Genomic DNA, 22,448 nt, shown 5'->3' with positions numbered 1-22,448 from the left:
TTTTAACTCTGGATCTGCTATGTATAAGCCAAATGATCTTGCGCTACTTACTTAATTTGTTGAGACTCATTTCTCTTCTTAATAATGAAGAGAGCACTTATGGGCTAACAGGCTACATGCTTGATACAACTCTAGGCTTCCTGGTAACACAGGCAGGGATGGACCATCACAATAGTTCCTAACTACCTCAGGCTCTATTTACTGTCAGATTTCCACTGAGGAAGCCGTGATCCATTGTTCCCAGTCTAAGGGCTTTGATCAGAGATTCCAAAGGATCTAGATTTATTCTAGGATAAAAAATGTACACTTCTAACTAGTAAATGTGACTAAGTTTACCATCACAGGGCAATTAAAAAAAAAAAAAAAAAAAAAAACTTTAGTTTTTCAGGGATTGCCATGATATTTGGTATTCTTTCTTTCCTTCTTATTCCTGCTTTCTTTTCTTCTTATTCTTCTCCCCACTCATAAGAAATCTAGAGTATGAATATATAAGGGCAGATGAGAACAGAGTTCCCAAAACTGGATTCATATTGCTCAGTTGAGACCCTCCTTGGTCTATTTTCCATCAAATGCAACAATCTAGTCATTATTGTTAAACAAAGATGAATTAACTTAGGTTTTCTAATTAATTATTTCCCAAAGTCTTGAATCTGGCTATATGCCTTAACTGTAACACAAGGTCATTATTTTCCTTAGCTACTTTTGTACATTATGTGTACTTATCTATAAAATGAGAAAAATGATATTTGTTTTCCTATATTTGAACTGTGGTAAGGATTAATCCCTAGAGAAGAGGACTCATGTTTTCATCAGTCCATATTTTCAGCACTGAACTAGTCATATGCACATAGTAGCTCTCAATGTTAGTTAAACTGAATTAAAATAAGTTACAACATATAAAAGTTTATAAACTTATAATCTCTTCAAATTTAACACATTATTACCTATGTTAATGACACTTTGAATTAACAGTCATGCTTTTTACAACTAATGCATTTGAAATATAACTTTTTATGATTATATATGTATTCAGAAGGAAAATAACATTTAACCTACAGAATAAATGAAATTAAATTTTTATATTTGTATCAGGGAACCAGACGTCTTTTTTTTTTTTTTTTCAAAACTAATGTTAGGTCAATATATTGTCTTAAATACAAGTTCTCCAAATGTACTTCTTTTTTCCTTGTATGTACATTTTTTATGTGTTTCATTCTACCAAAAGACTCCTTAATGAATTTTGAGATAAAGAAATGATGTTGGGACCTACATAAAGCTACCAATGTTGACCTCCGATCAAAGATGTTGTGCCACATAGTGCAGGAAGCATCTTCTTTCAAAACATAATTAATTTTCTGTAGTGCTTCAAATAAAATATTCAACTCCTCACTTTTAATTAAGATTCCTTTTCTTGCTCCCAGTTTGAATTATGTTCTGAAAGCAATTTTTGTCAATTGCTTTTTCATGTGAGAAATATAATTATGAACTAAATTTTGTTAGTGTCATATTCATACTTTTTAATAATAAAGTTGTGAATAAAAAATGAACAAAGACTCATACACACATTTAAAATGTCTCATTCTATAAGTACAGTAGAACAGTTCTAGAATACACTGGTAATGCATAAGTATCTTGGTTTTCTAAAGAACAACTACATCTCTCTGGCAGTTTTTATATAATCAGAATACGTTGAATCAATCATTAGGAGCTTGAGTATAAGTAGAAAAGTAATTCTTTGCTTTAGAAAGGTACTGTAAATCTTTTTACTAATGTCTAATAACAATGATTTATATTGTTAGTATTTGACTATAGATTCATGAAAAAGGAATTTAAAACTTAGAGCCATCTTTAAAAAGTAATGAATTTAAGACATGGATACTACATGCCTCTTGGGTTATGGAAAAGAAAGATGCTTAAAGGTGACTTTTTTTCTTTCACACCAAAGTCTTGGAGATACAGTGTTTTCTGTAGGAGGGTCTCCGTGTCCATTCTCTAGATTCTGAAGTGTTATGAGTAATTCTTAGTGGTTGAGGCCATGGTTGCAATTTCTCAGTTCTGGCTTCATGAACCATAGCTGCAGGCCTCAGAGGTTGCTACAGAACTGGGTGGGCAGTTCTGTATTGTTTATTATTCCTGAGGATTTATTCTACAGCCCTCTTCTCTAATTTTCTAGCAAATTTTTAAACAGCTCATTTCCTAAATTTCTTCCTCCTTGCATGGTTTTGTTTCCTGCCAAACCCCAAGTGACACATTATGTACTGTTTTGTTTTATGGAATAGAAAAACAACAACAACCAAATTATTTGACACCGAAAGCAATAAGAAGAGATGAGATCTTGACAGAAGTTAAACTTGCCTGCCTACTCATTGGCTCTCTAACGACTGAAGTTTTCTTCATGGATACTAGATATCACTGTGCATATGAATCTGGATCCCTTCAGTCAGAATTGGGGCATTCTCCCAGAAGCCAAGGAGGATCTGTGAGCATATGTGCACATCTCAATCCCATATGTTCCTGGTGAAGGGATCAAACAAGTTGTGCCACATTGTATCACCATGGAACTATGCGCAGAGACCTAGTCAGAGGATTTGGGAACTGAGAAGCTGTCACCGTACTGGGCTACAAGTGATATCTGAGTCAGTGGAGCACCAGTTACACTGAGATGGCAAAGCAGTGCTTCCTTTCAGTAGAAAAAGGACCATTTTTTCCCATTAAAATGTTATGAATTCTAGAGCAAATAACACAGTTGTCTATGTTTTGGTTACTTCCACATAGGAACAGAGGAGGGCATGCCACTGTTGAATAATAACAATCAGCTACTGACCTGGGTCTTTCCAGAGACTTTGTAGGAATAATACCAATGGGGCTCCTGCATGGCAGTTGTGGGAATAAACGTGTGATTTAAAGGTCTTATATAATTCACTATCTATTTTCATGGTTTTTTTTTTTTTTTTTCTGCTTTTATGGAAACATTAGGTAAAAAATACAGATACACATCTAAGCAGTCTCCCATGTTTTATGGCCTACCAAAATTTGTTCAGAACTATAGGGGTGGGGCGCCTGAGTGGCTCAGTTGGTTAGGCATCTGACCAGGTCATGATCTTATGGTCTGTGGGTTCAAGCCCCACGTTGGGCTCTGTGCTGTCAGCTGAGAGCCTGGAGCCTGCTTCAGATTCTGTGTGTCTGTGTGTGTGTGTCTCTCTCTGCTCCTTCCCCACTCACGCTCTGTCTCTGTCTCTCAAAAAATGAATAAACATTAAAAAAAAAAAAACTATAGGGGAAATCAGAGCTATAGTGACCAAGGATGTAACATCGTACATCTGATAAATGGGCTTTGACATCAGACAGATCTAGATACTGGAATTCCTCATCACCGACTCAGCAGCTATGGTCTGGGGAGGAACTCTTAACCTCTCTAAGCCTAAATTTCCTGGTTTGGAAAATGGGAACCACAACACATTTCTAATAGGATTGCGAAACACAAAGGCATTATTATAGTCGTTGCATGTAGATGGTTGTTAAATGTTAATTAATTCCCCTCCCCCACCCTAACTCCAACCACCACCTTCACACTGGTTTGCAAAAGAAATACTTTTATAAAATGCCAAAGTGAGGAACTGGGAACTTTTGTAAATACCTGTTTATAGAGGTTTTTGTAGTTAGAATTTTAGATTTAGATTAGAATTCAGAGTAAAGTTTAGAAATTAAAGAAAGCTTTTATATAATGTAGAGTTATTTGCATATTTTATCTCTCTTCCTATGATAAGGCTAATGGTTTTAGTTATTGGAATAATATATTTATTGATTTTTTTCTCCCCTTAGGTATCTAAATATTCCAATATTTCTGGCAATAACATTCTAAAGAAAAGACAGTTTGGTATTTAATTGATTAATGGCCAGTCAAGAGCCTCCTGTCAAGATGAATTGACTTGAAGCTAACCAATCAACAGACCTTAACTTGAAAACCTTCATGATAATTATATATATATATATATATATATATATATATATAATTTTTTTTTTTTTTACCATAGGAATTTCTGTCCCTATCTGCTTGGCAAAAACGTGTGTTTTCTATCAATGGAACTCCATTCATACTCAGTAGATACCTTGCAGCTCTTTGCTTTTCCTCTTTTTCTATCCCAGGAGCATCTCGGAACCCCTTTGAATGCACCCTTATGGTGCTTATAACTCCCCAGAACTTCTACTAGAGAGTTCTTCTCATGTAGGGTGTGGGCTGGGAGTCAGATCCACCCGGGATAGAATTTCTGTTCCTCCACTGAGTTAGTGCATAGTGTCTGGCCTGTTACTAATGTCAGAGCTTCACTTTTCCCATATGTCTGCAAAGGTGGGGTAACACATTAGAGAGATGCTGTGAGGATTCAATTAGATAGTGTAAAAAAAACCATTTCTTGCACATAGGAAGTATTCAGCAAATGATGGCTGCAATTTAATGAACTGTTCTGGTTGATATTCATGAAGTCCAATACCTAGGACTGGTCTTGCCTGGGCACTCATCAACCATTCCCCCACTGGGAATGCTAAGATGAATCGCATTCAGGATATGCAATCTCAGCTTTCCTGCAAATATTTAGGCCCTTTACTGATCTGCAGAGTTGTTCATCAGTGTCAGACAATTAAAAACAGGAGACAAGAAATCAGAATTCCTACCCCAAATGGGAGAGAACAGATATACATAGCTTTGCACTGGGTTCCCCAATTCAGTCTTTTCTTTGAAGGACAAGTTGAGAAGTTATCATTTATGCAGACAAGTGGGTTGTGTGGAGCAGTAGGTAAAAGTCTATCTTCATTCTGACAGAGCTTCTGCAGATACTTGCTGAGTTTATGTGCATAAAAAGTAATATCCCTGAAAGTTAGCATTTCAGTAAGAAAGCTTGCAACAGAAACTGGGAAACTAACTGAAAATTGACCCTATACTAAACATCTGACATGCCTACCAAAGATAGGGTTTATGGGTACTTTTTCATTGAATCGACTATCAATCCTACCTCACTTTTACCTTTTAATTATCATGAGTGAGAAACCCTACTGACTCTCCTAAATTTCTCATCTGTTCTGTAAACACCGCACTCAGCACTGCTTTAACCTCCCATTAGTTAGAGCTATTTGAGCATCCACCCAGCGCCATTCACTTGCATAAGACATTTATTAAAGTTCAACATTGGGAGATACTATATTTCATGTTTAAATATCTTATCGTAAAAATTGCAATCACATTTTCACAACAATACACCTCATGCTTCAGAAGTCTTTATGTCACATCTCAACTCATTACACATTCCAAAGGAGGAGAGCAATTTTAAAAGCTTTGTATTTCTCATTATGCTTATTTACCCATCACTTACTAAAACTGGACCATATTTCAGAGTTTCATGAATAGTGAAGGCAGATTTCAAGGAACATCAGACTTATGATGGCACCCTTAACTTGACATTCATAGAAAAATCCGAAAGTACACGCATGGCTGGTTTTATCCAGAACTGCACTTAATTTAAACCCAGCTTTTTATTTTTCCCTGAAGTGTCTGCTGTATTTGATATATCTTCAGTTTCCATAAGCTGTTTACACCTGCTCAATATCAAGGGCATTCCATACTCAGAATAATTTAAGCCAATTTGATGAATTGATTTGAATAACAATAATATAAAGAAAAGTAAGCCAGCAGAATCAGAAAACCACAGCATTTTAAGAGTAGAAAGAGTCACGTTAGAGTTATTTCTTTCATTCCCTACCCACCCAAAAGGTAAGGCTTTTGCCAAGGTCCTATAGGTAGTTAGCGGCAGAGCCTAGACTAGAACCAATTGCTCTTAATTCTTAGATGAGTGCTCTTTCCATAGCACCATGTTGTCAAATAAGGAAAAACCAAGGGTTATCACTACTCACCAAGCTCTAGCAATGCTGAGCTGAAAACTGTGAATAACTCTGACTAGTGCACTGGACATTAGAATATCAGTAACCACAATTAGTATTCCTTTCTTGTTCTTTTGGACAGATGCATCTGAATCAGAAATTGAGGGTTCTACTACAAATTTACAGCCTTAAAGTCCCACAAGAACACAAATATCCTTGCCATCTGCCTACAGCTTTTCCTTCAGCCTATATACTAGTCAGCAGACTTTGGAAACTTGAGTAGGTCTGAACCTGACAGAGTCTTAATTCTTTCTATTCAAAAAGTGCAGTGGCATGCGATGAGATATGTTGACCTCTTTATATCCAACTGGGTTACAATTTTGAAGTCTGCAGGGAGCAGGTTCTGGAAGATGAGCTGTTTTCCACTGACTGTGATTACTGGCTTTTCTGGAGGTGGAAAAAAGGCTTCAAGCACTCATCTCCAATTCTTCCCCGGGCCAGCTGCTGGAGCCACTGAAACCCAAGAGCATGCATACCATCTGCCTACTCCATCCGTGGTCTGCAAACCCAAGTTTCCTATGAAGAGTCACCCTCTTATAAAAAGGAAAGAAAGAAATACAAACCAAAAAGAGAAAAACCAAGAGGAAAGATTGGCTCACAGTCACACACAAAAAAGCTGATCAAGTCAGGGCAAAGAGGATTTTATATGGTTTGGAAGATTAGTAAGGCTGTTCACTGTTGGTATTTGTTGCTTTTTTGTACCAGATATGTTCCTTTATTCAAAAACTAGTGTCCTGTGGTGTCAAATGGATAAATCAATACAATCACTTCTAATGTTCCTTGACTTCCCTTTTAAGTAAAATTTTGAAGCCATTTCTCTCCTGGAGAGTACTCTGTCAACCAACCCAATGAATGTTACTATCTGACTGGGAAAGATACATTCATTTTGTTCAATGTGAAAAAGAAAAAGAAAAATGTATTGTACTTTCATGTATATGACATGAAGCTAGATCTTACTATTCTCAGTGATAAGGAGCAGAGAGTTAACCTAATAAAGCTTTCTATAAAGTAATAAGACATTTTTAACAAATGTACCACTCAGGCATACATCTGAATGAGTAAATGAGTAGAATCCTTTCAAGTATTTGTACTGCTCAGAAGCTTTTGAAATTTTTCTTTTGAGCTAGCTTTCCAGGGCAGTTTATAAATCTCTCAAGATACTTAGTTTCATTTGTTTATAGATTTCCTTCTTCTTTGGTCCACAATGCTGATAACCATAGTTATTCTCTAATAACCCTATTCTTGATACTTAGCACCAAATATAATTAGGCTGTTTAAAAAAAATAAAATTCATTTTCAAAGGACAAAAATCCGGCAACTTGATTCTGAAATAATTGCAAAAGAACATGATTCATACACTAAAAGCAACATTAAAAGGAGCTTCTAAATTGGTGATTCTTAATTTGAAGTAATAAGGCTAAGGTTGAAACAGATATATAATCTACATTGGTTGCAATATGTTGGCTTAAAATTTAGTTGGATCTGATATCTCTATTTCTATGCCTGCATATCTACCTGTAATTCAACCTACTATTGTAGTCCATGAGTCTACAGTGTTTAAAGATATTTGGAGTCCTTAATTATGTTCTTGATCACTTCAACTCACAGAATTTCAAGTCATTGGAGTTTTTGTTTTCTTTTTTTAGTAATATAACGGTGACACAGGTTGATGTCACCATCCTTTCTTAGCACATGCTTAGAACTACACCTTCATGATGAAAATTACAAATAACTAGAAAGATTAATTCATGCCCACAAAAACATACTGCCTTGTTGAATATTAAAAAAAATACCATATAAGCTTTAAAAGTACTGATGTGCGCTTAAGAATTAAAATCATATTCCCCCATGCAGTATACTAGAAAGTTCTGCCCTAATTTCAGACTTTTTTTTAATTTCAGACTTTTTAATACATATGTAATCACCAGCTTCTCTTCTATAGTCCTCTCTGACTATAGTCTAATATAATTAGGGGAAAGGGATATTGATCCCTTTGCATAGCTACACCTTTTGGTGTGTTGGTAACTGCTTTTCTTAAAGGGAAACCGATTCCATAACTTTTAAAGAGCCCATTTCTATTTTCTTCTCCATGAAATATAATTTAACATAACAGAAAAAATTTTAAAATATATATTAGTAATCTTACAAGTTTATTCTTGATATTGCTTCTTTTTAACATGACTTAGTTTGTACTAACTTGGTGCTTAAATATGTAGAAACATCATTGTGAGTTACACCCCAATCAGCTCTTCCATAAAAGTAATTTTTTTCATATCTTAAAACTATGTTTTTAATTTTATTCACTTTTTATGGACTAGTTTTAGATATTTGGTTTTATTGATTTTCGTCTTTTACTTGGTATACGCTGGTATTTCTTTTGGCTTCAAATACATTTAAAATAATTCCTAATAAGACCATCTCACCAAATGACAAAGTATGAACTTGAGAGAGAAGTTTAATTTTAACTACCTTCCATTTCATTTTGAAACTTTAAAAATTGGTCATTGAAGTTCTCCTTCATGGCATCTGGTATAATGGGGAAAAAAAAGTATCTGGAATTTATATCTGTGCTCATAAATGCCTTGAAAATTAATTTGTGTCTCTAATAAATACTGGATAGAGAAGACCAGCATTTCATCAATAAATGAAAATGGTTATATCTTTTTTCCTCATGGTTAGGAAGCATAGTCAATTTAACCATGGTTGATTAGACTCAAGAGTTAACTATATGCAATCTTTATGCACAGTAGAATACTAAAACAAAAATAAACTCCATTTTTAAGTGTTTAAACACTTGAAAATTAATCCAATGTTTTTCTGTATTAATTCCATTAAACTCCCTCATATATGTTTGAACCTATATTATCCAAACAACAAGCCATGCTGCCTTAACTTTGCACATTTACCATGATACAATTAAATAATCTTGCTAATCTCTAAATAGATGCTACTAACTTAGTGCTTCTGAAATTGTCCTTTGTATTGTATTAAAGTAACTGAAATCCCATTTGATGTATGTTCTGAACTTTTCCAAGTCCTTTATGTGTATACATTTTTCCTGGTTAGTCTTTATCACATTCCAAATTACAACAGTTTTGTCTCATGATTATTTACTCATGTCTCCTGAAGTTCCCTTACATAAAAATCCTATCTAGCCTGAAATCTAATGGTAGAAAGGTTCATCTACAGTATTTAGTTTTTAAAAATCAACTTTCATTTTAGGACACCAGGATCCTCTTAAGACTTTTACCCCCCATAAATCATACAACTAGCGATGAAAAGACACATATTTAGGTACAAATTGAGGTCTTTAATATGCAAATCATGTGATGGTTTATGTTTTAGAGAAAATATCAAGAATTAGTTCCTAAGGATCTTTTCTCCCTGATTCATTTTCAAAGAAGGATGAACTGATCTCATGGGAGCTTCTGTGTGCATTCACAGAAGTGTGTATGCTCATGTTCATTATATGCCCAACAATACTGTCTCTGTGACCAAGCCCTGCCTTTCAAGACTAGAGACACAGCTTCAAAAAATATATTTTTGAAAAATCAGGCCCTGAGATACGGTTCTGGACAAATGAAAAGCCTAAATGCAGTCAACTTTGTTTATGGGGCAGGGAACAGACTGATGAGATTTTATATTATTTACAGTTAAGGTCCATAAAGAGCTAGACTAACCACCTCCCTCCCTCACTTAGCTTGGAAATCAACCAGAAGCTGGGCCCATATTCCCTTCCAGAGAGGGGTACAGGAGCCAAGTTGGCCACAACTGAATTTGGCTGGGTATATGGGGGTTTGTGAGGGGAGAGTGTCTCTGGAGCTCTCACCCAGAATCTTCTTATTCACTAGACACCAAGGAAATCCAGTGCCAAGACTGTTCCTTTCCTCCTAGTCATAGTTACTGGCGGTGGAGTTAGCAGAATTATTCAGTTGGGTCTTGCCTTATAAAAATAGTTAAGCCACCCTCACATAGTTACAATGGACTACAATTTGTTTTTTCATGGAGTTATCCAGGACCTATTCTTGGAGCCATTTATCGACCACACAAGAGGCATACGTATTAATGTATGCATTTGTAAGAGCAGTGACATACTCTTCAGTAACATCTATTCCTTTTATGGTACTGGGTATATGAAAACCAATGAGAATTTTTTGACCAAAGAAAATATGTTACAAACATCACTCTGTAGCCAAGACCAGTAGATATGCTGGACACACATGTAAGATTCCAAACAAAGCCAGGACTTTTTATATGACTGACACATTTTTGCTGCATATTCTTTGAATATGTCTGAACATTTTATTAAAAGATATACTGAGTGAAGATGGTAGATTGTGTAGGTCCAGTACATCAGTATAAAAGTAATTAGAGATAATATAAGTCAGACTCATCACTATCTTAGATGTTTTTTTCACTTTTATGCCAAGTTAAGAGCATCCTTAATGAATGGTATTACTCCAACTGGCTATTAGGAGTAGTGGCTACAAATTCAAAGAATAATTGTTTGATTATAATATTCAGATTCATTGAATTTCTAATCATCTCCTTTATAAGAGCTATTCAAGGAATTCTAATTGAATTTATGACCTTGTACTGAAATCACATCATGAAACTCTTTATGTTTACTCATATAAGCCTAGTTATTTTACCCTTATATTTATTTTTCCTTCATAGTATTTCTTTTGCACTCTAAAGAGAGATGACTTATTTAAGAAGTTAATTAACTAATGCAAAATTTATCCCTATTATCTACATATTTAATTAAGACTTCTTATTTATGTCATCGCCTTAGCAAGGACTACAAGTATTCCTGAATGTCAGCCTCTTATCTATTTCTCTCAGCTTTTAAACATAATAAAGTGCCCGGATTCTTTATTCAGTATTTCAGATCTCCTTTCTTTCATGTCACAAAAGATAAATGCACATGGCTGCACTGACAACATCACAGCTTTGAAAATGCGTCCACCCGTTACCTTATAAATAGTTCAGTCACTTACTTTAATCCATCTTCCTCTGGCCATCACTCTAATGTCAAACTTACAAGTTTAAGAATGCACTTTTCTCAACTTCTAGTTTCAAAGCAAGAGCCCAAAAGTCTATTCACTTCACTAACACAAACTGACAGGGGTAGCATTTGGACTGAAAAGATGTCAATCAGTAAGCATTCTCATTTAAGAATATGTGATAGTGGTGCCCTGGCATTTTTGTTTTGATGGTATTTGGTGTTAACAATGGCAAAAGTCTACCCCTCCTAAGATGTGCGTAGGTAAAAAGGGTTGGGTGCTGAATTATCCATTTCACTTCTCTGTGTGTTTTCAACAGTTCAGTATAATAATCCATGACCTATGCCTTTTGCATAGTTCTGGTAGTTCAAGACACCCTATATATATATATATATATATATATATATATATATATATATCCAAGTTTTTCTGTCTTTAATGTCAATTTTCCAGAGCCCATAGCTTTGAGTTTATTAAAATTCAGAGCAGTGCTAAAACAAAAGAAATACACACAACACAGAGTTTCTGGAGAGATTGGGAAGTCTCTGAGGATCATGGGACTTGAAGGAAATGGATTTTGATATCTACCTAGGATCTAGGACCTGACTTGAAAAGTCCTTGAATTGTCCTACAGTTAATACAAGATTCTTAAATAAACTGACAGGTACTAAAAAGTTGATGTGTGAATTTTATCATTTGACTGGGTCCTCTCTTTTGAAGTAGCACCTGCTCATAATCAGAGATTGTTGTTCTGTGGATTTCTATGGGTTGCATATGAGACATTTGTACCCAACACTCAACATTATCACTTTAAGAGTTACAGACATTTAGCTTTACTTTTCAATGCATGAGTTTCTTTTCACTTGTGAGGATCCCCTGCTGCAAACCAGAGATGAGGCTGGGAGTTACTGGGTAGATTCTATTTACAAAATAGCTGTTTCAGCTAATAAATTTAATTTTCATTCTCCTGTTTCGCAGTGTGGAGTTCTACCCCAATCATGATTCATTCTAAATCATCAACATCCTGCACTAGAGTTCATATTTATCAAAACTAATTTAAGAAGTAAGACAGGCTTTGTAGCTTGACAACTGCAAGTTTCATCTGGCTACAACATCATCACAAACCACACAATGGTAGTTAAATTTTTTTCACTTAAAAATTCCATATCTCAAAAAAAATCCATATCTCAAATCAATTTTGTCCCAAAGTCCACCATAAAAAATTAGTGCAATTTAACTTTTCTTTTAAATAATAGACATATAGGTGAACACTTATCTTTTAACATAGAAAGACAATAATGTTGTCTGTTGTACTCACACGGCACTGTGCGGAGGTAGAGGTTGTCACGAATGATTTGCTGAAGTTCGTGATCCACAGAACCCTTCTGAAATCGTAAGTTGAGGTAGTGACGAAGATCCTTATCAACAATTCCTCCTAGAATGATAAAGTTTCTTAATGAAGGATGCTGGAAAATAAGTTTTAAGTATGTAATTTGATTCTGTCTTAAATATACTCATGAACCCATTTAAACATTTATCTGCATAATAATAAAAGATAAGATTTACTGAGATAATTGTCAGGTCTGTGCTCAGCATTTTACAAGGCATTCTTTAAATTATTTTTCATTTAGAATGAAGTCTGTATTATGTCAAAAGTTATGTGTTACTCCTGAACTAATGTCACAGTATATCTCATAGCACTGCTGACAAAAAAGACACCCACCCACTACCTCCATTGTCCCTTTCCTCCTAGGCTCTGGTAGGCACCATTCTACTTTCCATCTCCATGAATGTGACTGCTCTAGGTATATGATATAAGTGGAGCCATATAATATTTTCCCTTTAGTTACTGTCTTATTTCACTTAGTATGTCTTCAGGGTTTGAGAAGATGTTTAAGTTATTCAAAGTTATTATGGATTTAGATACAGTGATTTGAAAAGTTAAAAGAATAAAACCTACACAAATATTAATGTTTCATTCCCTTTATATAATAAATCAAAATAATTTTTTAAAGTGTGTGTGTATGAGTTAATGTTATTTTAATTATTTTTTAAGTTTATTTATTTAATTTGAGAGATAGAGAGAGAGAGAGAAAGAGAGAGAGAGAGAAAGAGAGAGAGAGAGAGAGCATGTACAGGAGGGGCAGAGAGAGAGAGGATCCCAAGCAGGCTCCTCACCAGCAGTGCTGAGCCTGGTATGGGACTTGATCTCATGAACTGTGAGATCATGACCTGAGCCAAAACCAAGAGTCAGACACATAACTGATTGAGCTACCCAGGTGCCCCTTCAAGTAATTTTCTATGTGCAGATATTTTTAACCTGGGACAAGGTTTGAAAAATTTTAGGTAATTTTTCTTTTATTATTATACTTGTTTTATTATTATTATTATTATTATTATTATTATTATTATTATCCCAGAAATAATTTTAAGCCTATTTGCCATTATAATGTAGTGAAAAATAAACTGAGCTCTAGGCAAGAAAAGGTACTCTGTGGATCTACCAAAGACTAACTTCATATTTAAAGATAATTATGCAAAATTATGAAGATTTATCCAAGGCCCTTCTTATTCTATTTAAAAGAATAAATTATAAATCAAAATACCTATAAAAATATAAATAATCCTTCCTGAAATGGTTATCTTTTCAAGCATATTAGATAATTGAACCAGGACAAAAAATTAAAGATAGAATAGGAAATCTGTAAGAGTCACATAAATCATATTCTCTTTGTCTTTTTGAATTCCCAAATTACAATTCATCAATCTATTTGCACCACCATGACCATGTAAAATAGCATTATGTGGGTGTGCATATATGCAACACAAACACCTTTTATGCAAACAGTAGTTAATGTATTTGCAAACTACATATCACAACATTTCTGAAGTTTCTGAATCCATTGTTTCAGTTGCTGTCTATGCTATTGGCACAGCCTCAGTAAGATGACATAAGAAATAATATTTTTAACCGAATTGACTATCAAAATTTTTCCTCTCCAAACACTGTTTCTCATATATTTGAGCAAATAATTGCAATCTAGTTTTTTCCACACAATATGATATCAGAAAGCAAATGATATCCAAGGCAAACATATTGCTTATTGAGTGCACATAAACACTACATCCAGAATGCTTGTACATCTAATTTTCCAAATTCAAAACAATTTCTTTGGTCAAAGAAGCAAAGCAGTCAAATATGAGAGTCACTTAAAACTAACACTTATCTACGATTGCCTATTATGTATACCTCCAAATGTCCTGCATTTCCATGGGTCTTGGACTTCCTGACATCCCTCTGAAGTAGTTAATTATTAGAGAGCCTGAAATGCTGTTTTTCTCCTTCGGACTTTCCTGGTCAACAGATCATGCCTACCCTTGCCGCTAAATCATTACAGCCACAGAGCCAGCATCATGCCTGCCTGTTTTCAGCTGTCATTTCCACAGAGTTCTAAGTACACAGGTCCTTCAACAACTGCACTCCGGCTTTCTTCTCTTTTTCTTTCTGTCGAATATGTGGGACATGCCAAGTGATGAGATGCTTTCTAGCAGCCGGAGAAAATGCTAACTATAGAACAACAGATGCAGTCTGTCCACTAAAGTGAGCTAGAATCACTCACCTAATGTTACATGGATAAGCTCACATTTTGTAGTCCAAGATGATTCTTTTCCCTGAAAACCAATTATTAGTTTAAACCATTTTTCTACTGCAAATATGCTACATCCACCCTCTCAAAAATTAACTTCTGTAAGAAAACAACAACAAAAAGCTGTCTATTCATTCAGTGACTTTTTCCCCCCATGGAAGGATCTGCTGAAGCTTCTGAGAATTAATATAAAATTTCTTCCATTAATTAAAATGAAAGACATAAATGATGACAATTATTTTGGAAGGATTTCTCTTGCCTCATATTTCACAAATACTTTATTGTTCTTCATAATTTTTCATCACATCTTTCAAGTAAAAAAATTTTATTTATCCTTATTATGGGAACTTCTGCTACTTGCCTACCCGGTTCTTTCCTTTGTTCTTTTTCTTTTCTTTTTTTTTCTTTTTAATTAAGAATACTGACTTAGTTTCAGGCCCAAGTATGCTCAGCTTTAGGACATGGATCACAGTAGTCTGAAATAGTCATACGACTTAGTTCCTCACTTTCCTGGCTGCCCTTTCAACTTCCAGAAGCTGTGTTCTGGCCATTGAGACCTAACATAGAAGGAGAGTATTTCTTTATTAACTGAACTAGACCAGCTCTCTAAGATGAAGCAGCCATAAAGGGATATGACATGCATAAGGGAAAAATCCAACATGCTAAGGATACTGGAGTAGAAGTTAGAAACAACCTGGACCCCTGATGGCTTCAATGAGCAGCTAAAATAATATAGGCAACTACATAGCATATATTTCTAAAGCTATTATGGTTTTATGTTATTTGCAAGTTTACATGATCCCAACTGATACATGTGTAGGTATAGAACTATTTTATATATATGTATATATGTGTATATATGTGTAGAGAGCACACACACACACACACACACACACACACACACACACTTAAGGGCACATGTTCCCTTAATTAGCAAGTTAAATTAGAGAAGAATTAAGCAACAGGAGTGGGCAATAGCTGAGCTGAAAAATAGCTCTTGGGTCTCAAGATTACCTGATTTCAGGTATCTAAGTTCACATTTTAAAAAATTATGCATGGTAAGTGTTCAGTAAATGTTACCTATTATTAAAACAAATGAATAATCTGCTACATTATTTGCAATAGTTATAACTTTTGGTCGTATTGTTATTTTTTCCCATGGAGTTTCTGTTGTGTCATTTGTTAGTGATAATAGATTTGCTGCCTTAGAAGATGCCTACATCAACCATTCTATTAAGCAGAGCACTGCCACTGCCAATGCCCTAGCCATTTTATTCTTTGAAAAGCTCAGTAGCTCTTTTATTATATTTAAAAATTTTTGAAATACTTCATTTAACTGTGATTTTTCCCATTTATTTTACAAAATAAAACAAGTTAGAAGATATAATACGTTTTCAAATCACATATTTGTTAGTAAGAGATCTGGGAAGGATTTGAAGCTGAAGATTCTGCTAAAGAACATGTACTTAAGTTTCTTAACCTATAGTCTGGAAACCAAACTTCTTTTTTAAATTTTTTTAATATTTATTTATTTTTGAAGGAGAGAGAGACAATGTGAGCAGGGGAAGGGCAGAGAGAGAGGGAGACACAAAATCAGAAGCAGGCTCCAGGTTCCGAACTGTCTGCACAGAGCCTGATGCAGGGCTCAAACTCATGGACAGTGAGATCATGACCTGAGCTGAAGTCAAACGCTCAACCGACTGAGCCATCCAGGCACCGCTGAAGACCAAACTTCTTAGTTCAAAGCAGTCAAGTCCTTTCTCAACATGACCTCAAACAAGCTTTTCAGCCTGACATCAAAGGTTAACTTATGAAGAACCCTTAAGACAGAACGTGATTCAAACTCTTCATTTGTATTGCGAATGAAGAAAGTGGAGCTCTCACAAATTATCTGACACTGGGCTTGGAGCAAAGATGAAATGGGGACTGGGGAAAGCATCAAGAAGAAACTCCCATGGAGTTTGAGAATGAAAACTGTAAATGTTACCATTTGAAAGTAGTGTGCATCTCTATGGTTTCCAAGTTTTCAGAAATTTGCCCAGTAGAACTGCTTTGCCCCCTTTACTACTTGAATGCCTAGGTTGAGGAAGCTATGAAAGAAGATGCCGCTTAGCTCAGGTGGACAGAAACTTCTTGGCATTTTCCTTAAGACAAATTGTTAGTTGTAGTCTTGTAGCTAACGCTGGTCACTTATCTAAGGTTGAGGGAAAAACACACGAGGCTCTGTAATGTTTGTGCCAAGGGTCTGATTGCTAGTTCGTGACAGGTGTAGTCCCATCCCTCATTTGTGGGCATGGCTATTAGCTCAAACTTTCTCTTCCCTTCAGTCAAATGCTTCTTGAAATCAGCTTGCACTTTCTAAACTAAATGTACATTGAGAAGAGTAATTTACTGATTGGGATGGTAGAGGGTGCATAGAAAGAAGAAGGTGAAGATGACCAGAAAGCCAAAGTCTGGCTCATTCTGATGTCATCTATTCATCCTGTACTTCCTTCTCTTTTCCTCAGGTTTTGTTGTTGTTTGTTTGTTTGTTTTGTTTTTTGTTTTCTCCATTAATCCTCTACAAGATGTTGAAGTGGGTTTTTGATTTTTGTGTTTGTGCTTTATATTTTGTACTCATCTTTGGGCTTTATGTTGCACTACCTTCCTTTGTTAGCGGTACCTTTATTTCTTTTTTCCCAGTAGCCAAATCGATCTCATTCTGTTTAAATGGGGTTAGACTTTTAGTCAATCTGCCTTTGTGTCTTGCTTAGCCAATAAAAGTTTCTCTTCCAGGAGTGGACCTTATAAGTGGAGTGACCCAAGAACGTGAATGCAAAATGCATTCATCCTGAAAGTGGCAGCCATCATTTTTGCTTTCTGGACACACAGAACTGTCCTTATTCTGCATTTTCCTAGCCACCTTTGTTAGTTTCCCCTTTGTTGTTTGCAATTGAAGAAACTGCATGAATAAGAATGTCTTCCCTTTGATATTACCCATGGAATTCTCATCCACTCTTCAGCTTAAAATTATCCTTCCCTTGGCCTTCCTTGTGATCTTTTGGTCTTCTTCCTTCTCTGAACTTCTATATCCAGGCCACCTTTCTTAAGCACTTTGCACATTCTAATAGGTCATACAATGACTGGAGAGTCTACATTATGTTGTATAGTAAACTGTGAGCCCTCCAGGACAGGGAATTCCCTAGTCATTATATATCTTCTCCCCTCTTCTCACTTCAATATCTAAAGCAGTGCCTTCTTAATATACAAGGCCCTGTAATTTTTCCTGAATAAATAGATCACAAATACTGCAGTGCACCAACACTTACTCATGGAGTTGTCTTTCACTTCTGGTCTCATTTTTCTCACTTGTAAAAGATGGGTGTTTTACCATTTTGGGCTGCTATAACAGAATACCATTACACTGAGTGGCTTAAACAACAGGTATTCTTTCTTACAGTTCGGGATGCTAAGTCCAAGATCAAGAAGCTAGCAGACTGGGTGTCTGGTGAGGGCACTCTTCCTAGTCAGCAAAGGGCCATCTTTTTCTTGTATCCTCACATAGCTGAGAGAGAAATCATCTCTCTGATGTTTCTTAGTAAAGGTACTTGTCCCATTAATGAGAGCTCCACTTTTATAACCTAATAACTTCTCAGAGGTCCCACTTCCTAATACCATAACATTGGAGGTTAGAATTTCAATTTACGACTTTTGGAGGAGACAAACATTCAGTCCATAACAGTATGTGCAGAACCAAATAAGGTCTCCACTAGATCTAAATTCTAGGCTTCCATATAAAGTGTTTACTAAGTGCATTTTAGAGTTTGAGGATCTTTTTTTCTGTAATCAAGCAAATTAATTTCATTAAGTATTTATAATTATAGATCACAAGTTATCCATAGTCCATAAGAAATAAAGCCATGGATAATATCTCCCTAGGATCCTGGGTTTTTTTTGTTTGTTTGTTTTTTCCTGAATTGTCCAGGAAGCTAACATCGTCAGCAGACAATTGACTTCATACATTGTCTTTGTCAAATAAGTAGTAAAATAACCAAGCAGAGCAGTCTAGGAGAAATTGGAAGAAGAGAAAGATCTATCCATATCTCTTAAAATAATGCCCTTAGAGTAATTGCACATTTATTTTATCTTAATTTATTTGATGGTGGGGAAGTCGAGGAATAGACAATAGGAAAGCATTATAAGGCTATGTTGCTATGTTCCTTTTCAAAAACTAGTTTCTGCTTGGCTTACCTTGAAAATGGAGAAATAAATCACAGGAAAGTTGATTTATTCTTTTAAGATCCACAGCCACAAAATAGGTGACAGACATATCTAATCCAGTCTCCTGGATCAGGCTCCAACCCCTTTTTAGGTGGAAAATTGTATCTGTGGTTTCTGATGATCTAGAGGCCCATCTCATTTTCAGGCAGCTGGAGTACTGGATGCATTTCATCTATACAGGCCATTCTATAAATTGTGAGCCAGTAAAACTGTTCTTCCCCCAGTAATTCTCCTTTGCCTATTTTAAATAGGAGTACACATATAAGACCCATGGTAACTCACTGTAGATGAATTAATCTGGTTAATTGATTTTCCATAGCTGGAAACATTTAGGTATATGAAAATTTGTATCCCTTCTATGTGTTACTTGTAATCTTAGAGAGTATAGTCAATCCTTTTCATCATGTTTTAATATCTTTGTGTGTTGTTTTTCTTCAAATTTTAGTTGTTTTCTTCATATTTTGTATAAGAAATGCAATAATAAAAGAGTCAACTAAATATATTAAGCAGTTGCAAATCATTAGGAGATTCAAAACTGCAGAGAATAATTGCTGTTTCAGAAAAAAATGACAAAGATAAATGTAAGTGGTTTATAATATTCTCCAGCTCTATTGAAAATGGCTTTTTATCATTTCCTTCCCCCTACTACTGCACAGATGGGATATTATTATTGAGTTTCATTTTTCATTGTTAGTCTTGGTTTCAAAGTAAATGTTAGAGTTGTTCTTATAGTTATGATTATAGGTTCCCATAGAGAAGAAGAAATGAATTCTTGCTATATGCCTGGTATTGTGCTAAGTGCTGTATAGGCGTTACCCCCAAATTTTATAATACCGAAAGGTAAAGGATGGGCACATAGTTGAAAACAAACTCAAGTGTATCTAAATTTTCTATAATATTTCAAGATGGCTAATTCAGTGCAGGAATAGGGTATTTTCTATTAATTTCTTTGGTTCATCTAACTCAAACATTAGGTGTTCTTTATAAAAAGCAGGATGTCACAACAAATTCAACATAATGAAAGAAAAAAGATATATGTTGAAAAAATAATCTGGCTGAATTCAATCGATTTGTTTTTTAAAATAGGAGATTATACCACTGTAAATTTAAAGGGAGAAAACAATATCGTAGGATAGTTATGAATTGATTTGAAATTTTTATTTATTTTTTTTATTTTTATTTATTTTTTTAAAGAACTTTTTTTTTTTAATTTTTTTTTCAATGTTTTTATTTATTTTTGGGACAGAGAGAGACAGAGCATGAACGGGGGAGGGGCAGAGAGAGAGGGAGACACAGAATCAGAAACAGGCTCCAGGCTCCGAGCCATCAGCCCAGAGCCTGACGCGGGGCTCGAACTCACGGACCGCGAGATCGTGACCTGGCTGAAGTCGGACACTTAACCGACTGCGCCACCCAGGCGCCCCGATTTGAAATTTTTAATTAAAGATTTATAAATGTCAACGCTCTAAGGTTTCTATGTAAAATGACTAAGGTCATAGGAAGAAACTATTGTCCAAAATATCTACATAATTCACCAGGTAAAGTTTTGTTTGTTTTGTTTTTCACTTGGGGTCTTGGTTTATTGCCTTTTAAACTATTTTCCAGAGTTTGAGTATAATTTTTAAAAAAACGCAGTGATAAAAATATTAAAATTGGTTTTTTGAAAATCTAAGCATCTATTCACATTAATTTTTAAAGGCATAAAACAAATTGCTCATATTAGGTATGCCTGAAACATATGCACTTATAAAATTAAAAGTGAACATGTGAATGATATTTGAGCAATGAATATTCAAGTGTCCTTCATTTTATATTAGCAAGCTATTATCCTCAAGTCAACTAACTGAAAAATTGTATTTTTAAAGAGGTGATACTTACTGTGGGTAAAACTGATACGTATTATCAAGAATAAATTTGTAAACATCTGACATTATTTTGTATTTTGAGAATGATAAAACAAGGTCATCCTCTCACTTGATTTTTTGCTAACCTGCTGCAATTTAAACCATCAGATGACCTGGTGCAATCAACAGTTCACTCCAAATGTTTTCATGCTTAAAAGTATGATGACATAGACCACATTGCCCAAACTGATTTAAAAAACCACAGCTTTTTTTATGAGCCCGTTTTACAATGACAATAACAAAGAAATTCCCTTACAAAACTGGTTTCAAAGAACAGACTAATATATCCTCTATAAGGACTGTGTCCTGACAGACTACAGCTAATGAAGTTATAAGAATTCTAGGCACATGATTTGAATTGCTACAAGGCTGACTTCGACTAATGAGGAGTGTGTTCCAAAAGTTTATTTGAAATGCAGAACATTCTTTTTTTCCTATAGAAATAATGCAGCATATTATAATTATGCCTTTGGCCCATCTATAAGTCTTTTAAATTAATTAGTCACCTAAAATATATTATCTATGGTATGCTAGAAACACATAATTGTTACATTTGCCATGTATAACAATGCTTCTTGAGAGGTGGGGGCAAGGGAAAAATGGCTACAGTTCCAAGTTAGGCTGACAGGTTCTAAAAATTCCAAACACTCCTTTCAAAGGGAGTTAGAATGGAACACCCCCAGCTCCAAGACCTTGGTGGGGATTCTTGTCAAAGATTCCTCAGGGCAAGGATAGGTTAGGAGTAGGCAGAAGAGGGGCAGCCAACTGGGAGGGTAATTCCATATGCCCTTGTATAAATGGTTATGGAACCATAAGCTCTGTGCTCATGTATTTCCTCACAGCCCTGCTCAGCCCAAACTCCCTTTTTCTTTGGAGATACTCAGCCCACAGTTTATTCTGAGGTCCTGCCTGCCTCAGTTTGTTCCACCATCATCCATTTGGTTTGATTTCACTATAAAATGAACTGTAATCTCTTCCCTATTTACTATTTTAGAAGCAAACACAAAATCATTTTGAGATTTCCTGAGCATTCTTAAAAATACTTCATTACTCATCGAATTATGAAAAAAAATCTGAAATGTGTTTCCCCATAAAACCTTGTAATCCCCTAGCCATTTTATCTGCATACCTCCCTCCTTTGCCCAATACATAAGGATTGCGTACATAGTATGTATTATAAACATACTATGGACCCTGTAGAAAAGACAATGGTAGTGGATAATAGTGAAAATTGATGGTTACAAAGCCTAGAAGATATTTTAAGATTGCAGAAGAAATCTAAGCTCACCTACTTCAGTTACATATGTCATTCAAGGAATAGGATGTGTGTTTGTGTGCTTGAATGCATAGATATGTGTGTTAAGGAAGCCTAAGTGGGTGGACAATAAGGAGTAAGAAAATAGCCACTGAGGGCTATGAGAATGCAGGTAGAGAGAAGATTTTATCATTCTTGTCCCCCTACGTTGTTACTACTTTCACCCCTGAAAGCCAAGGCCCTGGTCTGACTCAGAAGAGAAATGAGAAGCAGAGGGTTTGAGAGACTGAATCCAAATGACATCCTGAGATTGCAGTGGAAAGGGAAGAGGGAGGAAAATAACTCTCAAGCACTGGAAGCTGGAAGAGAAAACCATGCCTGTTACCAACACTGTTGTGCCCCCAAGTGGCTGGAAGAGAAGTGTATGATTCAAACAAGAAGTATA

The 22,448-nt window shown here is 35.3% G+C and overlaps 1 protein-coding gene across 9 annotated transcripts in view; it reads right to left on the bottom strand.

Annotated features, from left to right (window-relative positions):
• MAGI2 (membrane associated guanylate kinase, WW and PDZ domain containing 2) overlaps positions 1 to 22,448 on the bottom strand; it is a 1,355,992-nt gene that overhangs the window by 948,972 nt on the left and 384,572 nt on the right. For all 9 annotated transcript variants that reach the window (XM_086696830.1, XM_086696832.1, XM_086696831.1 and 6 more), the window contains exon 2: positions 12,256 to 12,372. In XM_086696830.1, the coding sequence (XP_086552956.1) occupies positions 12,256 to 12,372 (117 nt within the window). The remainder of the gene's footprint in view (positions 1 to 12,255; positions 12,373 to 22,448) is intronic.

The sequence above is a fragment of the Puma concolor genome, chromosome A2, assembly GCF_028749965.1.
Source record: "Puma concolor isolate L17-30 chromosome A2, mPumCon1.1.hap2, whole genome shotgun sequence".
In the NCBI taxonomy this organism is placed as follows: domain Eukaryota; kingdom Metazoa; phylum Chordata; class Mammalia; order Carnivora; family Felidae; genus Puma; species Puma concolor.
The sequence above is the reverse complement of the archived record's forward strand: the minus strand, read 5'-3'. Positions and strand labels throughout refer to the sequence as shown.